Source organism: Aquarana catesbeiana, linkage group LG03, assembly GCF_042186555.1.
Source record: "Aquarana catesbeiana isolate 2022-GZ linkage group LG03, ASM4218655v1, whole genome shotgun sequence".
Classification (NCBI taxonomy): domain Eukaryota; kingdom Metazoa; phylum Chordata; class Amphibia; order Anura; family Ranidae; genus Aquarana; species Aquarana catesbeiana.
In genome coordinates this window covers 667,186,439-667,209,047 of record NC_133326.1, presented here as the reverse complement: position 1 = coordinate 667,209,047, position 22,609 = coordinate 667,186,439, and the positions used below count along the sequence as shown (strand labels likewise).

Below are 22,609 nucleotides of genomic sequence, written 5' to 3'. Positions count from 1 at the left end.
TATGTGTGTGTATATATGTATATATGTGTGTGTGTGTGTATATGTATGTATATATATATGTATGTATGTGTATATATATATATATATATATATATATATATATATATATATATATATATATATATATATATATATATATATATATATATATATATATGTATGTGTATATATATATATATATATATATAATATATATATATATATATATATATATTTATAAAATGCACCCAGAAATGTAATTTCTGCTTGTGTGATTAGATCACTGATTCTCTCAGACGTTTGTGATGAGATGGAAGGTCAAGTTTTAGGTATTCCCCCCCCCCCCCCCCCCCGCAATAGGCATGTCATTTTTGGTATTCTATTCCCTAAGGGTTAAATATTTCTAAAGGGATGCAGATGCTGCAACTTTCCTCAATTTAAATGCAGAAAGTGCACCAGGTGGTTATAAAATAAAAAAAAAAACACACACCTCCCACTCAGGAATCAGTCTGAAAGGGCTTTTTGGAATAAATGGGCCTTTCATTTTTGTTTAAAAAAAAAAAAAAAAAAAAAAAAAAAGAAAAATGATGATTTTCCAGAAAGTTTGTTAAATTTTTTGACCAATGTACACCCTCCTTTTTATTTATTTTTTCCTCTTAAGTTAAGTTACCCTTTAAGCACTGCATCTCATGAACCACTGCCGTGTTTTTTTTGGGGTGTTTTGTTTTTTTTTTTTTTGTTTTTTTTTATCTTTTGTTGCATCGTTTTGTTGTAGGCCTCATGCACATGGGGTGTCTGAAAAAGTTTAAATGCCAGAACTGATGGCAGGGAAAAGCAACATAAACAGCACTAATAGGAAATGCAATATTGTATGATTTATATACTCGAGGAAAGTAATGTGCTATGAAATCATGTATTTTGTTGTGTGATGTATATGGTTGTATTTTTGTATGTTGAGATTTTTTAATGTTCTGTACTATGTGTGTTTTATAATTTTTTAAAAATCAAAGAATTGGAAAAAGCGCTAAAAAGGCACGTATCGCACATGCACTTAATCGTTTTTTTTTTCTACTGAAACAATCCTCTCAAGAATACACTTCTTCTTTTTTTTTTCCTGCCTGTAAGCGCTCCTCTTCTAATGTCTGTAAACGTCTTTGTGTGCATGGACACATAGGCTTACCTACTGTATAGGTGCTGTTACAGGCTAGAAAAAAAAAGCTCAACACCTGGTAAAAGTGGTATGTTTTGGGGTGTGTTTTTTTTTTTTTTTTTTTTTTTTTTTTTTTTTAAGCTCATGTGCATAGTGCTGCTGATCTCCTGCTGCCTCTTTCAGCCATTTCCTGTCCATGAGTGATGGTTGCATGGCATTTTAATCTGGAACAGATTATGCAAACTTCAGCAAGATGTTCTCAGAGCCGGCCTTGCTGTAAACTTTAGTAAAGGTAGTCCATCATATTGAAATTTTTTCAGAAATGGTTGGGACAAACATCAATGTAAAATAGTTACTGCAGTTATAGTATTTTTTTTTTTTTTTTTTTGTGCCTAAACATACCTACAGCAGCTTGTAGTCAGTCTCCTGTGCTTCATTCACATGGTATTTAGGTGATATTGTGTGACTTTTGCACAGCAAGGCACTTTTTTTTTTTTTCTTTCTCATGTATCACCATCCTTGGGATTCCGAGGGGATCCCCAGCAAATGCAACATGTAAGCTGAAAACGCAATAAACTGGGGGTGAAAAAACGTTTTCGCTCCATAGAGCGGTTCGAAATGCATTCTCAATGAAGTATTGTTAAAGTGGGACTAAACTCCCTCAATCAACATAACTCATTTTTTATGTGTATGCTGCTAGCATTGGTAAATAGATTGGAGAGTATATCATATGTACCTAAATATTTCACTGGAAAATGCCTTTTAATTTTTTTCTTTTTATTTATTTTTTTTGTTTGTTTTTACATAGCATTATGATGGTTGTTGCGGTAATTGGATGTTTTAGGATGGGATGTGTGTGTGTTTTTTGTTTTTTGTTGTTTTGTTTTTGGGGGGGGGTGGCTTTTTTTTTTGGTGTCAGCGGGAAGAATACTGAGCCATCATTGGTGTCAGTGGGAGGAATACTGAGCCATCATTGGTGTCAGTGGAGGAATACTGAGCCATCATTGGTGTCAGTGGGAGGAATACTGAGCCATCTTTGGTGTCAGTGGGAAGAATACTGAGCCATCATTGGTGTCAGTGGGAAGAATACTGAGCCATCATTGGTGGTCAGTGGGGAAGAATACTGAGCCATCATTGGTGTCAGTGGGAAGAATACTGAGCCATCATTGGTGTCAGTGGGAAGAATACTGAGCCATCATTGGTGCCAGTGGGAGGAATACTGAGCCATCATTGGTGTCAGTGGAGGCATACTGAGCCATCTTTGGTGTCAGTGGGAGGCATACTGAGCCATCTTTGGTGTCAGTGGGAGGGCATACTGAGCCATCATTGGTGTCAGTGGGAGGCATACTGAGCCATCTTTGGTGTCAGTGGGAGGCATACTGAGCCATCTTTGGTGTCAGTGGGAGGCATACTGAGCATCTTTGGTGTCAGTGGGAGGCATACTGAGCCATCTTTGGTGTCAGTGGGAGGCATACTGAGCCATCATTGGTGTCAGTGGGAGGCATACTGAGCCATCATTGGTGTCAGTGGGAGGCATACTGAGCCATCTTTGGTGTCAGTGGGAGGCATACTGAGCCATCTTTGGTGTCAGTGGGAGGCATACTGAGCCATCTTTGGTGTCAGTGGGAGGCATACTGAGCCATCTTTGGTGTCAGTGGGAGGCATACTGAGCCATCATTGGTGTCGGGGAAGGGAATAGGAATCTGTGCAGGATGCATTAAAGAGTAATTCCACTTTTGTTAAGAAAAGACTATTCCCCTCTGGATGATCTATGTACATTGCAAGGATTCTAACAAGCTTTGTTGCAGATTACTACCTTTTTGTTCTGAAGGAATCACAAAATGTTTGTCTGTGTCCATGAGTGTGGTACAGGATAGGAGTAGTTTTATAATTACCAGTATCTATCAGCTGCCGCACCTGCAGGGCTCTAATGAGGAAAGTGGCAGGGCCTGCATCTCTTTGGAGTATCTCACCAAATCTGACTTTTTTTTTTTGCAGGGGATGCTGAAAATCTGACTTGTATCTTAATCCCCGTACACACAATCGGATTTTCCGACAACAGATGTTCGATGTGAGCTTGTAGTCGGAAAGTCTGACCGTGTAGGCTCCATAGAACATTTGTTGTCGGAATTTGCGCCAACAAATGTTTGAGAGCAGGTTCTCAAATTTTCCGACAAAACTTGTCGGAAATTCCGATCGTGTGTACACAATTCCGATGCACAAAGTTCCACGCATGCTCGGAATCAAGCAGAAGAGCCGCGCTGGCTATTGAACTTCATTTTTCTCGGCTCGTTGTACGTCACCGCGTTCTTGACGTTACGGAATTTCCGACATTTGTGTGGCCGTGTGTATGCAAGACAAGTTTGAGCCAACATCCATCGGAAAAAATCCAGTTTTGTTGTTGGAAAATCCTATCGTGTGTAGAAAATCAGTAAGCCAATCGCACAAGCAGGAAAATGCATATCCGGGGGGGGAGGGGGCTTTCTGTACACCTGTGTGCAGAATGCCTCCAGGTAGCCATATTGCATTTTACAGGAAATTACAGCTCTGCAGATTGAAAAAGAAAGGTAATTTGTAATAACATTCAATTACAATATGAATTTGTGTTGCAAATTGTATACACTATTTTGTTTTTCTGCTAATTTTTTTTCCCCACAAAAGTAGTTGCCCTTTAAATATTTGTATTCCACTGTAGCACTTTAAAATTGGGAGGGGAGGGGGGGGGGGTGACAAGTGGGAGTGTCCTTTTTATTTTTTTTTCCTAAAACTTGCCATAAAAAAAAGTTAGTCTTTAACCGCTTGCCGACCAGCCGCCACAGTTTAATTGCGGCAGAATGGCACGGCTGGACGAAACTACGTTGTGTTACGTAGCTTCGCCTCTTGGCCACTAGGGACGCGCGCAGCGTGTGCCCAGCCCCAATGCAAGTGCCCGGCGGGCACGAAGACCCCCTACAGTTAGAACACACCTAGGGAACACCAGTTAACCCCTTGATCGCCCCCTAGTGTTAACCTCTTCCCTGCCAGTGACATTTACACAGTAATCGGTGCATTTTTTTTTTTTTTTTTTTTTTTTTTTTAGCACCGATCGCTGTATAATTGTCAGTGGTCCCAAAAATGTGTCAAAAGTGTCCGCCATAATGTCGCAGTTTTGATAAAAATTGCAGATCGCTGCCATTACTAGTAAAAAAAATAATAAAAATGCCATAGACGCTATAACTTTTGCGCAAACCAATCAATATACGCTTATTGCGATTTACCCCCCCCCCCCCCCCCTCCTTACCAAAAATATGTAGAAGAATACATATCTGCCTAAGCTGAGGATTTTTTTTTATTTCTTTTATTAAAAAATGTGGGATATTTTATTATAGTAAAAGGTGTGTGTGTGTGTGTGTGTGTGTGTGTGTTTTTTTTTTTTTTTTTTTTTTTCAAAATGGTCGCTCTTCTTTTGTTTATAGCGCAAAAAATAAAAACCGCAGAGGCAATCAAATACCACCTAAAAGCTCTTTTTCTGAGAAAAAAAGGACATCAATTTTTGTTTGGGTACAGCGACCCGTGATGTTCCCCAGAGAGGAAGAACAGCGTTCTGCCTATGTAAACAAGGCAGATCGCCGTTCTGACAGGAGAACACGGTGATCTTGTGTTCCTGCTAAGCAAGAACATGGATCTCGGTGTTCTCCCAGTTAGAACCATCCCCACACGGTTAGCAAGAACCCCCTAGACGAGTGATGGCGAACCTTGGCACCCCAGATGTTTTGGAACTACATTCCCATGATGCTCATGCACTCTGCACTGTAGTTAAGCATCATGGGAAATGTAGTTCCTAAACAGCTGGGTGCCAAGGTTCGCCATCACTGCCCCAGGGACACATTTAACCCTTTGATTGCCCCTGATGTTAACCCCTTCCCTGTCAGTGTCATTAGTACAGTGCATATTTTTTAGCACTGATGACTGTATTGCTGTCACTGATTCCCAAAAAAGTGTCAGTTAGCTGTCCGATTTGTCCGACGCAGTCCCACTAAAAATCACTGATCGCCGCCATTACCAGTAAAAAAAAAAGTTACCAACAATATGTAGCGCAATATACAGTGGCCTAAATTGATTGATTCATTTTTTTTATTGGATGTGTATTATAGCAGAAAGTAAATGTGTTTTTTTTTTTTTTTTTTTTTTTTTTTTTTTTTTCAAAATTGTCGGTCTTTTTTTGTTAGCGCAAAAAATTAAAAACACAGAGGTGATCAAATACCACTAAAAGAAATCTATTTGTAGGAAAAAAGGACCTGAAACTTTTCTGGGTACAGCATCACACGATCGCGCAATTTGTCAGTTAAAGCAAGGCAGTGCCGAATCACAAAAAATGGCCTGGTCATTGAGCAGCCAAATCTTCTGGGGCTGAAGCGGTTAATAAAAAAAAGTAAGAAAAGTTGGTCTTTCCTATCTTGAAAATTTGAGGACACAAAACTGTCCAAATTTTGGTCATAGTGATAGTTGTAGTTTTTGATATGGATAATTGGGAGATCTGGCTTTTTAAACTTGAAATGGTTTTTTGGCTAATTTTTTGTTTTTTCTTTCTGTACGGTGATAAAGGGAGCCCCTCTCGCCTTGTCAGCTGTGATAAGACCGGGCCCCCACCTCTCCTCCTCTACTCCCACCCCACCCTCCAAGAGCTGTGTGTCTCCCTGTCTGTGCATGGCGAGGTCACAGCTGTTGTGTGGGCTTCTGGGGGTGAGAAGAGACACAGGGTGGAAGACGGGACAAAGGCGTGCAGAGAGGAGGACAAGGTGAGAGAGGGTTGTGGTGGGACATCGGGGAGCTGATCCCACTTCTTCCAGTTTATAGACTCTTTATTCCCACTCTTTTTTTGCCTTTGCGTCTTCCCTCGGCTGTCACTGGTGTCTTGTTTGTGGTATTTGGCTGTCCCCATGGCCAAACGTATTCACCAAGTAGATTGTCTTAGAGGTACAATCCGTCAAAGCTTTTCTCTAGAGAGCTAGTCCTTTTTCCAAGTAATATGTCTACACTGGGGGGGGGGGGGGGGGGACTTCTTTTGTACACAAAGTGCGTATCTGTCAGCATTTTGTAGTATTAAAAAAAAAAGTAATAATAATGATGGAGGATCTGGAGAAAACTGAATTCAGAAGCTCTCGAAATAAACACAGGTTGAGATATTTAGGATCGGGTGACCCTTCGTTCTCTTCTGGTGAGTAGCAATAATTGCTGGCTGTCCTTTTCTTGGAGGCAATTCAATCTGACTGTCTTTCCTCTTAAATATCTTTTTTTTTTTTTTTTTTTTTTTTTTTTTTTTTTTTTTTTTATGACCCAAAAGCTTTCACATTGGTTTTAAATCTTACATTCGCTCCCAGCCTTTTCATTTTAGTTATATGGCTCAACTGCTGGGAAAAGTAGTGGCATTGGTCATGACAGTTACATGTGTTGGTTTTTTTTGGTTTTTTTTTTTTGTTCTTTTCCTTTTTTCTAAAGGCTTGCAACTTTTTTTTTTTTTTTTTTTTTTTTTTTTTTTTTTTTTTTTAAGAATTACTGTTTTATCCGTTTGCACGGAGTGTTATTACTAAAATATTTAAAATTACTAAAATAAAATTAAGTTGCTCCTGCACAACTATTTTTGAGAGAACGCTGGCCATACACCAGTAAAATTTAGTTGGGGGGGGGGGGGGGGGGTTGAAGAATGTGATTTTGGAACTTTTGTTCAATTGTTCAATTTTCTGATTGTTAGTCGGCAATCTTCCTTCCTTCCTTCCTTCCTTCCTTCCTTCCTTCCTTCCTTCCTTCCTTCCTTCCTTCCTTCCTTCCTTCCTTCCTTCCTTCCTTCCTTCCTTCCTTCCTTCCTTCCTTTTTTTTTTTTTCTCTGTAGTGCTGAAAAGAAAAGCAGGAGGCTGAACATATTTTCATGAATGAAATTTTAACTGTGAATGTGGTGTTTGTTCGATGAAGCTCCTTGCGTTACAAAATCTGATGTTTAAAGCAAGATTTTGACTTGCTTTCAAACATTAAGATGGCCATACATTATACAATGTTGTTCTTCCATTTCCTTTAGATTTTAAGCTTGCTTGTATTCCTGTGCCGGCAGTCCGATTGTGGTCTATTGGGACACGGTGGCTGCTCCCAATGGGACATCCGTGCAGGTGCATGGTCCCAAATGCCTCCTGGGTGCATCAAGGCCTTATAAAGATCACTGCTATGATCTCTGTGCAAATCAATGCTCCCACTCCAAATAGACTTCTTGGTCCAAGGGTCCTACATATGGTTGCCACCTCATCACTTTAAACCAGAACACATTAATTACACAGGTTCTGTGGCTGATTTAAGGTGGTAATTAAACTCGCTTGGTGCCTTATCTGCATTTAGTTAGCCTCAGAACCTGTGTAATTCAAAGATGTTTGGGTTTAAAGGGATGAGGTGGCAACTTTAGTCCTACATTAAGTACCAAAGGGATGTATGTGGCCCTAGGGCTGAAGGTTGGGACCCATGGCATTAGGTTGTGCATTATAGACAAGTGTTGTCAGTAAATGTGCATGTGACCTTCAGAATAGCAATAGAACTTTGTTGCTATGTGTTATAAAAGTGTGGTTCTAAAATGGATCTACAACCATTCAACCCCCCCCCCCCCCCCCCCCCCAAATTTTGGATAGAGTGAGACATTTTTTAGACCCCCTGTCAGATTATTGGTGCTTTTGTGTGTTCCCATTTAGGATTCATCATCTTTTTGTCATGGTGACTACTGTCGCCTGGCCAGAAAGTGATGAGAAATCCAAGTTAGGGGAAGTCTTCCAGTGGGAACAGCTAGTTCCAGTGGCAACCAAGAGTATTACACTTCCAAGAAAACAAAGTTTTCCAAGCCTAAATAAAAAACTTTGTAGAGAGTCCAGCGGTGCAGCATGCCCAAAAAATGATAGGTTTTTGGTGCAATAATTTATCTATCAAGACTTTGCCTGATTTTCAGTAATGATTATTTGGTGTGGAACACGGGATGAATGTGCTCACCGGTAAACTCAAAAACAAAAAAAATCCAGCACAATGGAAAATATCTGCTGTGAAAAGCGAGTATTGAAAGTGTGGTTTGGGTTCAAGTTGAATTCAGGTACTGAAGTTGGATGAGTTGGGAATGGAATGCCAAAAGGTAGACTTCTTGTCCATGGACCAGCTGTAGATGCAGAGACCTTGACCATGACTTAAAGATCGCCAGTAGCACTTCACAGAACAATTGCGTCCGGATTATCCTGTAAAACGGTTATCATTGATCCTGGAAAATCTTTGTCTGGGAGCTTGGATCAGGCCATAGAAATACAGATGTCTCCCTGACCAGGACAGGCAATGAGGCACCTGCCCTTTCTCTTTAGCATCGTAATCACTGCTGTTTCTTGCATGATATAGGAGTTTTCAACATCATAAGCTCTCATCATCTTCCCCTTAGGCTGCATTCACACCTGAGCTTGGCATCTGAGTGCTTTTCCGTCTTTTTTTGGCGCAACTTACGCATTTGTATGCAGCGTTTTTGGGCTTTGGCGTTTTTTTTATTAGCCAATAGAGAACTATTTTCTGTTGCATCATTTGTTGCTAGGTATTTCAGCTTTTTTAGCTTTTCCATTGGCTTTTATTTCTTCTTTTGTTATTAATTTATTATAATGTTTTTTCGTTTGGGTAAGGGGTTCGAGTTCAGTTTAGGTTAGGATTAGAAGTTGGGGTTATTTTATTATTTTATTTATATTCTATGAATAATAATGTAAAATATAAAAATCATAAATAAAAAAAAAATCAATAAATTAATACTAGTAACCATAAAAAAAAAAAAAAAAAAAAAACCTTAACCCTTACCCCTTAAAAAAATAAAATGACTAAACATACTAACACAAAATAAATGTATTAATAATATTGTGTATTTGTGATGTTTTTTAGTTATTTGTGTATTTCTTTATTTTACGTTTATTTATTCATACATTACCATTTTATTTTTTTACTTTGAGCAGAAAATCGTGCAAAAAAACGCCCAAATCTGCCTGACAAAATGCTTCAGGTGTTTGGGATCAGGTGATTTTGGAGTGGAGATGTGAGCCATCCCCATAGAAAATCCTTGGTTTATTTTTTTATTTTATTTTTTTTTTCCCCTCCAGCGTTTTTTGAGCTTCAAGCTAAAAAAATGCTCAGGTGTGAATGCAACCTTGGAGTGCATATTTATTTAAAAGATGTTTTTATAAAATTTTTGGTTGCTAGTTAGGTCACACCTCAACAGTTTAGTCTTTCTCAATTTACTACTACACTGCATCACCATGCTTCTCTCTTATCTGTGTTTAACTTGCACATAATTCTTCCTCTTATCACTCTGCCTTTCATTCCATTCTCAGAACTGTTCCATTTTTTTGTTTTTCTCCTGACATGAATGTCTTTCACTTTGTTGAGCTGTACATATCCTATAACTTTGCAAACTGACTTTGTGCCCTGAACTAATGTGTTTTTTTTTTGTTTTTTTCATTTTTCTCCTTTTTGCCCCTTTAGGTAAATTCAGTGAGGACCAATCATGCACTTCTTGTCTCTGACCCCAGTTACCCTCTGCACCCTCTCTCTCCTCCTGTCTCGGGCACTTGGTCAGAGTGACACTGAGCTCCTGGTCACCACCCGCTCTGGAAAGGTGCGAGGTACTAGGCTAAGTGTCCTCAACAGTCATGTCACAGCCTTTCTAGGGATCCCGTTTGCTGAGCCTCCAGTGGATAAGTTAAGATTTCGACGCACAGAGCCAAAGAAGCCATGGAGTGAGGTGTGGGATGCAACAGTCTACCCCAATGCTTGCTTCCAGTACTTTGATACCCTATATCCCGGGTTCTCTGGGATGGAGATGTGGAACCCCAACAAGCCAATGAGCGAGGATTGCTTGTACCTAAACATTTGGGTTCCTCACCCTCGTCCTTCAAATGCTACAGTAATGGTTTGGATCTATGGAGGTGGCTTTTATAGCGGATCCTCTTCTCTAGAGGTCTACGATGGACGTTATCTTTGCCATGCAGAAAACGTCATAGTGGTCTCCATGAATTACCGTGTAGGAGCTTTTGGCTTCCTAACCCTGACACCCGGAAGTGCTGATGCCCCAGGGAATGCGGGTTTGTTTGACCAGCGTCTTGCATTGCAGTGGGTCCAAGATAACATTGTGTTTTTCGGAGGCGATCCCAGGACTGTCACCATCTTTGGTGAGAGTGCTGGAGGTGCTTCAGTCGGCATGCATGTCCTTTCTCCTGGTAGCCACAATCTCTTTTCCAAGGCCATATTGCAGAGTGGTTCTCCTAACACACCATGGGCTACTGTAACACCCCAAGAGGGTCGACGTCGGGCAGAGCTTTTGGGAAAGCTTTTGGAATGCAGGCAAGGAAATGACTCAGAATTGTTGAATTGCCTAAGAACAAAGCCACCACAGAAGCTCATTGACCATGAATTCTCTGTTCTTCCAGCACCATGCGTCTTCCGCTTTGCCTTCGTACCAGTGTTTGATGGAGACTTTTTCCCAGATGCCCCTGAAACTTTGTTGAACATGGGCCGGTTCAAACCATGCCCCTTGATAGTGGGTGTCAACCAGAATGAGGGATCCTACTTTCTGTTGTATGGTGCACCTGGCTTTAGCAAGAACAATGACAGCTTGATCACGCGGGAGGAGTTCCTCGGTGGGGTGAGGATGAGTGTTCCGCATGCCAACGACATTGCGCTGGAAGCAGTGGTGATGCAGTACACCGACTGGACAGATGAACATGCTCCAGTAAAAAACAGAGATGCCATGGACCAGTTGGTAGGAGACCACAACGTCATCTGCCCAGTGACTCATTTTGCAGGAAAAGTGTCTGAATTTGGAAACCGAGTCTACGCCTATTACTTTGATCACAGAGCCTCCAATCTCGCTTGGCCACAGTGGATGGGAGTTCCACATGGCTATGAAATAGAATTTGTCTTTGGACTTCCCTTAGACCCCAAATTGAACTATACCAAGCAAGAGGCAGATCTGAGCCGGAGAATGATGAAATATTGGGCCAATTTTGCACGGACAGGGTAAGAATGTACACAAGGCATTTGTGGCTTGACGTTCACTCAAAACTGATTACTCAATAGCCAGCATGTTGAAGCACACAAACTGCTACCAAATCTCCAGGATCCCAGTGGGAAGGGGTATCCCTCAGATTCCCACCCCCATTTTTAGTGTACTCATGTAATTGGATTCCAAATGAGGCTTTCATTACCACAAACGGTGAAACATAGGGCCTCCATTTACAATAACTCTCTTCTTTAGCCAGAAGAAAGCAGTCAGTATGTGCTTCAGCCTTATCAGTTTTGGTTGGTCTTAAGCCAAATAATTATGGTATAATTAAATGAACAATATTGACAAAATTCGCCTGCATCAGGAGATTTTAAAATATGCTCAAATATCTGGCTGGTGAAAAACCACTCTCCCCCTTCTTCCTTTTTTTTTTTTTTTGTCTTTGATGGAATGAAGCATGACAGAATCCGTCACTACTGCTCTCCATGACTCAATTAGTGACAGAAGAGAGTCCCCTATATATTTGTGAAGTGGATCCCCTAGAGGACATGTGACACTAAAATGCTAAAACATGCCTACAGCACTTCTGTGTCATCCTGTCTCTAGCGGACTCTCCATAACAGAATACACATCTGCAAGGGAGGAGTCCATGCAGGTGTCAAGGACTTGCATTAGCAGGTATGATCCACAAAGAAAAGAACGACAGAACATTGAATCCTTTTTACACTCAACCAAAGACTGAAAAACAAAATTTTGGAATTACTGCTTTTAAAGCGCAGAACTTCACCCTAAAGGGGGAAGTTTCACCTTGTCCTTTTCCCCCACTATCTCTCTCTCACACTCACACACTCTCTCTCTCTCTCTCTCTCTCTCTCTCTCTCTCTCTCTCTCTCTCTCTCTCTCTCACTCACACTCACACTCACACTCACACTCACACTCACACTCACACTCACACACTCACACTCACACTCACACACTCACACTCACACTCACACACTCACACTCACACTCACACACACACACACACACACACACGCACACACACACACTATATGTGGTTAAGATTTTTTGGGGGGAACTGGTACCTAATGTTGATACCCGCTCCCACTTTCACTTGGATTTCCTAGGCCTGCAGTCTACGGGCCGGATGTGGCTCTTTGATTGGCTTTATCCAGCCCTTGGGACACTATTCCTTGCACTGATACCAACCGCCGTGGGGTACTATTCCTCCCAAGGATACCCATGAGATATATAAAATTTTCTCCCACTGATCTCCAAACCTTTGGCATTATTTTATTCATACCAATTCCAGTGCATTTTCTACTCCCACTGGACATAGTCCAGCCCCCCTATAGTTTGAAGTCCAGTAAACTGGCCCTTTGTTTTAAAAGTTTGGAGACCCCTGCCCTAGACTAGCAGAAGTTTGGTCACACCTCTTTGCCCCCAGCCTTCTGAGACACGTCACATGTCCCAAACGGCTGGGGACATGTCGCAAAGAGCAGCGTGGCTCATGCATGCACAGTGGGAAGCTGACTGTGAAATGGCAAGGAATCAGTCGGCTTCCCACCGACCGCGCCTGGGACCCAAAGACCAGGGAAGAACCGGCCTGGGTGAGGACAGTGCTTGATCCCTGGACAGTTAAGTGACCTTTTATTAAGTCAGCAGCAGCTACAGTTAATGTAGCTGCTGACTTAATTCCTTCTTTCTAGGGCAGGGTTTCTCAACCAGGGTTCCTCAAGAGCAGTGGTCATCAACGCTGTCCTCAGGGCCCACCAACAGGCCAGGTTTGCAAGATAACTGAAATGCATCACAGGTGATATCATTTGCTGCTCAGTGATTGCAGTATTCTAGTCTGCATCTCCCCAAGGTAATACATAAAACCTGGCCTGCTAGTGGGCCCTGAGGACAGGGTTGATGACCACTGCTCAAGAGGATGCTAGGGGTTCCTTGAGCAATTTTTGCCTCTTTGATAAGTTCCCACTGACACCATTGATCTTTTTAGTAATCTGTAAGGGGGTAACTATTTCCAATGAACACAAGTGCAAGGAGAATTCTTCCCACTGACCATCACACTAATGTTTCATGAGGTAGATATGGTAATTTTTAGCAGGAGTTCCCTGAGACTATAAAGTTAATTCAAGGGTTCCTCTGTATTGAAAAGGTTGAGAGACTGCTCTAGGGTGAAGACCCTCATTAAATATTTCTTTTCCCCAGTAGAAAAGAAATTAGTTGTGATGGGGTTGATAGTACAGCAATCATTTGAGGAAGAGACGGATTTCTTACAATCCATGAGATGTCTTCCCTTCCCTTCTCTTATCTTTAAAAGAAAAGGCAAAATGACAATAGTCATTGATGAAAAAAAACGCTTTCAAATAGAGCAAGGCCAGTGATCGTTATTAAATACCAAGAAGATGAAACTAAAGAGAATGGTTAACAGAGACTCTCGTAGATGGAGAGGTTATTGGTTATTACTTTCAACTTCAGCCAAAGCCTTTTTTGTTTTGAATAAATTAGAACCTCTGTGGGATTCTGATTATGGTCTGCACCTCTGATGGAGAAGTTCCTCTCACCTGTTCTGGTAATGTAGTCAGGAGGTAGGAGTAAATCTCTCCAACTGAGACATAGCAGCAAAAACTTTTTTTTTTTTTCTTTCTTTTGGTACAGATAAAAAGGCTCAAATCTCTTCTGCGTTCTTTAATTGCTATTTCTCAGTTGGGGAATGGCTCCCCTTGAGGACAGAAATTGTGTTATCCACTCCAGCGAGGCTATTTTTCCCTTAAATACTTAAACCTAAACCCAGTGGCCAGCTCATACTATCGTATGCTTCACACATATAAAGAGATATTAAATATATATAGATATGTGTGCAGCGCTACTCCTATGATGATAATGCAAAAAATAACTCAAACCAAGATTATTATATACAAAGTGGAATTTCAATATAAATAAAAACCAATGACCTCCCTTGAGGACAGTGTGTGAGCTGTCAAGATCTAGCAGATGTTGTAATCCTTCATCCTATACCAAACAGACTGAAAAAGATAACTTTTGGTTTAGGTTGGGCATTAATAAAGGTAGATTTTTAGAAAGATTAAGGGAATAAAGATGGTCAATAAATGGTGAAGACCTCTACATAAATAGAGGGGGTATAGATGACCCCTTGGTGGAGGTACTGTAGGCTTCCTACTAGATGGAGAAGATAAACGTGGTCAGTAACTGAGGAAGGATTCCACATAGTTGTAGAGGGTTAAGATGATCCTTGATCCAGGATATTTTCCAGATGGAGAGAATTAGGATTTTTTTTTTTATATTTTAATTGGACTACTGATTAAATTAAAATGTTAGTTTACAAGTCAGATTTGCAAGTGAATGGACTATATAAAGATATTCATTGACGACAGAGTCTTCCTTTATTCTGTTTTTGACAAAAAAAAGTTGGGTTATTTTGATGCACATGCATATTTATGTTCTATTTGCCTTTTGTTACCAGAGATCCTAATGATGATGCCCGCCAATCTCGTTGGCCCATCTATACAGTTACAGAACAGAAGTACTTGCCTTTGAATAATAAACCCCTCCAGAACCTGCAGGGAATAAGGGTCCAAACATGCACCTTCTGGAATCGGTTTCTGCCCAAGCTGCTTAACATCACAGGTATGGATTTCTACAGGGTTGTTGAATTTGGCTTGTGTTTTTAGTTCTTAATTAGCCCTTAAAATTATTCAATTTTGGGGCCAAATGAAAAGGGTTTGGGTCTCTCCCAACTACATCCCCCCCCCCCCCTTCCTACAACAGAATGTTCTCTCTATTTGCTGGGTGTGAAAGGAAATGGAAGTCTCTTCTGGGTGCAGCCCCTTCTCCCACATAACAGTGGGGGTGCCTTGTGACTGGCTCAGTGCAGGGTGGGGAAGGAGCCCTGTGTAAGCTCCAGCAGGTCGCTCTGAAGCTTGCAGGGTTTTCTTTCTCCAGTCCTGGTAATTGAATGAAGTAGTGGGTAGTGAGGGAAGTGACTATATACTGCTGGAAGGAGAAGGGGTAGGTGACCTTTAATTTGTCCAGCTTGGATTAAGAAAATGATCACTTTAGGTTGGCTATCAACACAGATTCTTTAGCATCTGATGCATTATATCTGCATGAATACTGTTGATCCTGTCGGCACTCCTGTGAGCTTGCAAGTTATTTTCAGTCTGCAATGTTATCTCTAGAAATGTTAACGTTACTTCCAGTTCACCTTTGTGAACTACAGAACACTGGCCCGCTATGTTATGGACATGAAGAGTGGGAGGTGTTCTGTAATCCAAACACGTTTCCTGTCCTAGGGTGGTAACGCTGCTCTTCCATAAATACAGTACAGTGAGTTAGCGTTGTCACCCTAGGACCGGAAGTGTTACTGGCAGGCTCACCCATGTAAAAACCAGAAGAAAAGGAATGCAGCCACCACATCTAAGGACTGGTAAGTTGTCATTTTTATATTTTGTTAATGGGTTAACATATGGTTCAAAGGTACAGGCTCCAGGGCTGGCGTCTTGCCTTGGCTTCACTCTGTCATTGACCTGAAGCAAGCACACAGGATGAGACTTTAGATTCACTACCCAATATCGCAGCTGAAATGGTATAAAGGAGGGGTATGTCTAAAAGGCTAGTCAAGCTTTATACCTAAAGGTCATCAACCCAGTAATTGGAGTCAAGCTAGAAAAGGTAACGAGCAATGGGCATTTAGCAACGCAAGAACAAATGTTTAAACCGTTTAAAAGATCATAATTTTATTACAAAACCTTTAAAAAGACATTTTACATCAGGTGGGCAATGTGAACCCCCCCCCCCCATACATAAAATCAAGGGAAAGGTAGCAGTCAGACTGTTCGTAGAGCTTGCCTACTCGTTACACAGTCACAGCCACTTCTTCAGGGCTTCAATCTCTCATCTGACTGAGTACCTGATTTTAACCATCAAATAGATACTGTAAGTACAAAAATATAAAAAAAAAAGTAAATGGATTCACATGAACCCCCCTATCCCATGGGAAAAAAGGGAACGAAGGGGAAGGGGGGGGGAAAAAGGAGAGAAAACCACCGCAAGTGGTATAAGCAGTACCTTATGAGCCCATCATATCTGTTTCAGCTACGGGGAGACAAGTAAGCAGGAACCCAAAACTTGATAACAACCCAATACAGATGGGGCAGACCGGGCATTACCCCCAGGAAATACATAAGCTGTGCTGGGAGAAGCACATGATCACAAACTGAACAGCTAGGGGTGGACATATACACACAACCCCATATGACCCCATGTAGACAGATATATAGTGATAAAATAACCAAATATTAATGCACAACTCCAAGTGACTCAACTAACCTTCAGTTGTGAAGCATACAGAGAATAGTTATTTCAAAATGTCCCTTAGCACTAGGGGATAATGGTAACTGAAAATAGAATAATCAACATCTGTCACATAACAGCACCTCATAGTCCAACCATGGCTAGTATAGAAACCGCACTTGCCAGGAGAGGTTTGAGTGGTCAAAATTAAGAGGAAAGGTTCAGAGTATTGGGTTGTTCTTCAGTTTAGGGTTCTTGCTTACTTGTCTCCCCGTAGCCGGAACCGATATGATGTGCTCATATGGTGCTGCTTATACCACTTGCGGTGGTTGTATCCTCTCCATTTTTTTATTTTTCCCCTTCCCCTTCGTTCCCTTTTTTCCATGGGATAGAGGGTTCAAGTGAATCTATTTACAAATATTTATATGTTTGTACTTGCTGTATCTATTTGATTTGTTAATATCATGTACTCAGTCAGATGAGAGACTGAAGCCCTGAAGAAGCGGCTGTGAACGCGTAGTCAAGCTCTACGAACAGTCAGACTGCTACCAATTCCTTAATTTTATGTATGGGACTTTCACATTGCCCACCCAATGTAAAATGTTTTGTAATAAAATGATGATCTTTTAAATGGTTTATATGTTTGTTGATATTTGTAATACCAGAAGGTTGTCACTAAATGCCCATTGCTCTTTACCTTTTTCTAGTTGCATTCACTATCTACATCCTTGTTTCAGGTCAGTGTTTAAGAAGTGAAGCCAGGGTGATGTTGGAGTCCTGAATTCTGCACCTAAAGTTAAGTTAATGGTGCAAATAGCAATATTTCTTTCTTTTACCTGTCGTCTTGGCATCCAAATTAACAATTAAAGGTACAGTATCCATAGTTAAAAAAAATAAATAAATAAAATCCTATAATATGCTCAGTATTTATATTTCAGGAAAACCCCACTAGCAGGAAGGAATATTTTTCTCCAGGTTCAAATTGGCCATAGGGACCAGCACACACACAAAACTGAACTAGTTTTGGGTGGCTATAGCCTTTTAATCAAGAGTTGATGCTCTTTATAGCCTTATTTAGACCGAGAATGTGTGTGGTTTTTTTTTTTTTTTTTTTTTTTTTTTGTAGCACCAATATGTAATGATGCTTACACTTCAGTGCAGGATTGGTACCCTTTGGCACCCATAATTCAGGTGGTAGATAACATCCCGCCACAGGGTTTAATTTCAGTATTGGGGATCACGTTTTGGGAATAGAATAGATTTGTGTAATCCTCAGCAGTACCAAAACTGGAAGAGGGGAGGGGCAGTACATTGGGCCAGTGAGGCTCTGCTGCAGGCACATGTGCTTCTGATAGGAGTGGAGAGCAGCGCTCTCATAGGTATGAACTTTGACTGCTGCTTCTCCTTCACTGTCCAATCACAGACTGGAGGTGGAAACATAACCAAGCTTTATTGCTTAACTACAGTGGAGGGAAATCTGGTCACCAACCTGATTAACTGTCTGGCTGGGCAGTGTAAAGTTCAGGCATGGATAGACTAATACAATTCTTTGGAAGGTAAAACCGCTCCCTTTTTATATTTATCTTCCCCGTATATTTACAATTTACATAGAGTTCAGTTTTAAGTGGTAGGGGGAGGCTAAGTATTGGTCATATTAAAATGCTAAGGACTTTGTTAAAGGTTGGGGGAAAGGAGAGATGTGCTAAGGGTTCTTTTTAGGCAGGTGGGGGTTAAGTGTTGGGCTTCAAGTAGTGGAGGGTTAAGAGTTGGGGTCATCTAAATAGTTATAGGTGAGAGTATTTTTCTCCCTTGTTTAATGCCAGAAACCCAGTGCTGACTCCTGGTGCCAGAATGCACTGATATTGATGGGTATTGGTAGGTACTTTCCATATTCACTCTTCCTTTTCAGAGGTTTAAATAACCTAACTGCAGTAGTTAAGTGTTAAGCATCATGTGTACATTTTTAGATCTTTCAAAGCACCCCAGGAGCCAAGAAACCCCCAATTGCTCATAGTTTACATATCATGATTTCAGCTCCAAGAGTGTATCCACCACCTCTTGTACCCAACATTTGATTCCTAGCTGTGATGGGTGACCTCGGTGATCAATAGAAAAGTTTAGGCGGTACAGCAGTGGCCCAGAGCTCAAACTTTAAAGGGGCATTTAGATCATTGCTGTGTTGTTTTTTTTTTTTTTTTTTTTTTTTTTTTAACACTGTACATTATGTAGCACATTAACATGAGTTGGGTTAAGGTAGCCCATTGAAATTAACATGCTGCCAAAACACCCCACCATGCCAAAAATCAGATGTGATGTTGCCTTGGTGTGTTTGAGTGTCGCTCAAAAATGAATGGCACGACAATGCAGTAGCACATTTTACTTGCTTTGCCGATGCATTACCACATGGCAGAAGTCTAAATGGGCCCTTATAGTTGGAAGGCATCTGGAATTCACCCACTTGCAGTTCCACATATAACTTTACCCATCTACATTCCTGTGCGGTTTTGCTTTTTTTTTTTTTTTTTGCCCATGCCTTTATATCCTATAGCAGTGGTGTTTGAGTGTCTCAATCTGGGTTTGGTTCATACAGTCTGCTAATATCTGCTAAGAATTGAATCCTGGGTATGGAGCACAGCAGCGCTTAATTGAAAAAAAATACATTTTGGCCCATCCACACCAAAAAAGGTGCATGTATAATTTATGACCGTGCACTGCACCTCAACGCACGTCCATTAGAATGGAAAGTTGGGGGTTTAATTCTCTCCTAACAGCACAGCATCGCATCAAAGCTTGCGGCATGTGTTGCAACACAATAGTGTGAATGGGCCCTAAGGCAGAGTTTCAAAAGGGTGGGCAAAAGCCAGCACATTAAAGTCTGATAAAGACAGACCTCCCCATTAGCCTAAGATTGGTGTCGTCTATTAATTATAGTCAATATATGTAGCTTGATCTCCATTGCATTGGCCTGTGTTTCGAACAGAGCAGTGAAGGGTAATGCCCTGTAGACACGACCAGTTTTCCCATCAGAATAAACTCTGAAGGTTTTTCTGACAGATTTCCGACGGAATTCCGCTCAAGCTGTCTTGCATACACACGGGCACACCAAATTCCGACCGTCCGGAACGCGGTGACGTACAACACGTACGACGGGACTAGAAAATGGAAGTTCAATAGCCAGTAGCCAATAGCTTCCATCTCGTACTTGCTTCAGAGCATGCTTCGTTTTTGGTGCGTTGGAACAGCATACAGATGAGCGGGTTTCCCAATAGTAATTAGTTCCATCGGAAAAATTTAGAACGTCTATCTAAGTCTGTCGATTTTTAGATGGGAAAAAGTCAGTTTGGGCATACACACGGTTGGCATATACGATTGAAAGCTCCCATCAGACTTTTTCTGACAGACATTCCGCTCATGTGTACGCGGCATTAGAGGTTCTACCAGGATTTTGTTGCCATCTGTGTTCTCATTTATTTATTTTTTTGTGTGGGTATCCCTTGGACAAGAAGTGAAGAAAAATCTCTCCAATAGGGTGAAAAAGAAATAAAAACCTGACCGCAATTTTCTTTCTTTCCTACTTTTGAAGAAATAATTGGTTGGAGTTGGGCTAAAGAATTATTTCTTGTATGGATATTTTATACAAGGTTACATTGGTCCAAGCTGGACCAATGTAACTATGTAGATACCATAACTGGTTGATGCCCCTGGAAGCTGGAAATCACTGTAGTAGACACAGCTACTCCAGTGATCTCCACTAGCTTCCAGTTCCCATGCCAAGCAACATTCTGAACACAGGAGGTCAGCCTCTCAACATGGGTGCCATACAGAGAATGCTTTGCACTTGCTGAATGGGTGAAAAATATTCTGTGATTGGACAAGGTGGGGACTGTGACGTCGCTGCCCCACCTCTTCACCTGACCCGATCAAAGAATGCTTTGCATCCATTCAGAAAATTGACGGCTATCCTAAAGGTGACGTGTATTGCCATGGATTGCTACACTCCTAACTGATATTCTGGCTTTGGGTAAATGCTGATGAGATGAAGCACATATTTAGCATCCTATATTTTTCAGGAACTTCAGCAATTAAATCTTCAAACCCATGCTCCCAACTCCACCCACTAGTACATTATATTTATATTTTAGATGGCTTCTTATAAAGCCTCTTAAAATCCATGGCGGGGGGGGGGGGGGGGGGAGGGATTCACAGACAGGGACTCTCGAGATCACCATGCTGGAGTAACCAGGAGATGTTAGAAGATAATGCTTCAGTCCACCAGAATCAGTTTGCAGTTGAAATATTAAGTTTAGCTGGAGTGCATTGTTTTTTAAACTTCTTGATCTTGCTGTAGCCTTCAGATACGATTACTTTTTTTTTTTTTTCGTTAATGCTTTTGTGTGTAACTGGCTAACTGTCCTTCCTTTTTTTTTTTTTTTTTTTTTTTTTTAAAGTGAACCTGTCATCCAAAAAAAGCTATGCTAATTCCAAAGAGCAGACACCACAAAGTACCTACCCTTAATTTTGAGCTCTAAGCAGTTCTTCTATTGTACAGCCGTGTCAATTTTGGCAGTGAATTTTGATTTAGTTTTAGTCTTTTTAGGACTAAAATGGCGTTTTAGTCCCATTTTAGTCTTCTGCAATTGTTTTACTTTTAGTCCACTAAATCTCCAGTACATTTTAGTCGTCTAAAATCTAATGGGTGTAATTAAATTGTACTGCATTAGTTAACATTTCTCTACAATTTCCAAACTTCTTATATACTGCTGGATTGAAAAATCTATTATGTTATTATTTATGGTATTGAGGTATGAACATGCACTACAGACCAGTGTTAATTTTGAAGTCAAATTCCAATTTAGTTTTAGTCTTAGTCTTTTGACTAAAATGGCATTTTTGTTTTAGCCCCATTTTAGTCTTGATTAAAATTCCAATTGTTTTAAGTCGTATTTTAGTAATTTCAGTAGTTTTTAGTCATATTTTAGTAGACTAAAATAGTATTCATTTAGTCAACTAAAATGTTTTGGTCAACAAAATTAACACTGGTACAGCCTAGGAAGCCCCTGAACACTTTGATCAGGCAAGATTGTACTTTAGCTTCAAGTTAGTGCATTGTGGGACGATGGGCAATGGTGGGGATCAGAGTTCTGTTTGCCTGCCTGCAGCCTGGTTGGCTGTTAAGGGCCATTTGTGGTGCCCACCCTTACAGGCTTGTGTGTGTTGGGCATGGTTTCTCTACGACATGTTCATTTTAATGACCAATTGTGTTCTAACCCACTAACCAACTAACATTCTAATTTCTTTGTCTACCTTTTTTCTAACTCCTAAACCTTCAGACTGCTGCCTTCAAATTTAGACCATTCTTTATTTTTTAAAAATGTTTGATCACCTATCTTCCAGCATAACCTTTGACCTCTGCTTTATAATCTCCAGTTCTTTTATTCTAATTTCTTTAAATTTGATTTCTGTATAACTCCTCTAAGTGTGATTTGTAATAACAGCCAATGTAAGTGTGGCTATAGATGGCTCAATAAATCATTTTAGGAACTCTTGCCATTATTGGATTTCTTTGAACCTACTAGGGAACAATAAGCTGTTGGAGGTGTTTGCTACAGAAAAATCTTTTCACTGGTTGGAAAATGTCCTTGCCAGTGGGCCCATCCAGTGTAACTAGTATATAAAACGATCACCACCTTGATGCCGCGTACACACAACCGGTTTTGCCGTCAGAATAAACTCCCAAGGTTTCTCCGACGGAATTCCATTCAAGCGGTCTTGCCCACACACGGTCAAGCCAAAGTCTGACTGCCCAGAACGGGATGATGTACGATGGGACTAGAAAAGGAAGTGCAATAGCCAGTAGCCAATAGCTTCCGTCTCGTACTTCAGAGCATGCTTCGTTTCTGGTTCATCGTAACAGCATACAGACGAACGGTTTTACTGATAGGAATTGATTCCGTTGGAAATATTTAGAACATGTTCCATTTCTAGGTCCGTCAGAATTTAAGAAAAAAAAAGTCCGATGAGGCATACACATGATCGGAATATACAATAAAAAGCTTCCGTCTGACTTTTTCTGTCGGACATTCCGCTCGTGTGTACGCGGCATAAGAGTTTAGTGACGGGTCTCAGTGGTCAAG

The 22,609-nt window shown here is 40.8% G+C and overlaps 1 protein-coding gene across 5 annotated transcripts in view; it reads left to right on the top strand.

Moving 5' to 3' along the window:
- The window catches only part of ACHE (acetylcholinesterase (Yt blood group)), a 177,524-nt gene that overhangs the window by 130,876 nt on the left and 24,039 nt on the right, over positions 1–22,609 (top strand). For 3 of the 5 annotated variants that reach the window (XM_073622842.1, XM_073622840.1, XM_073622844.1), the window contains exons 2-3: positions 9,638–11,170; positions 14,647–14,810. In XM_073622842.1, the coding sequence (XP_073478943.1) occupies positions 9,660–11,170; positions 14,647–14,810 (1,675 nt within the window). In that variant the 5' untranslated portion in view covers positions 9,638–9,659. Of the gene's footprint in view, positions 1–5,781; positions 5,908–9,637; positions 11,171–14,646; positions 14,811–21,805; positions 22,022–22,609 lie in introns of those variants that run through there. The other 2 variants (XM_073622845.1, XM_073622843.1) reach the window with 2 other exon arrangements.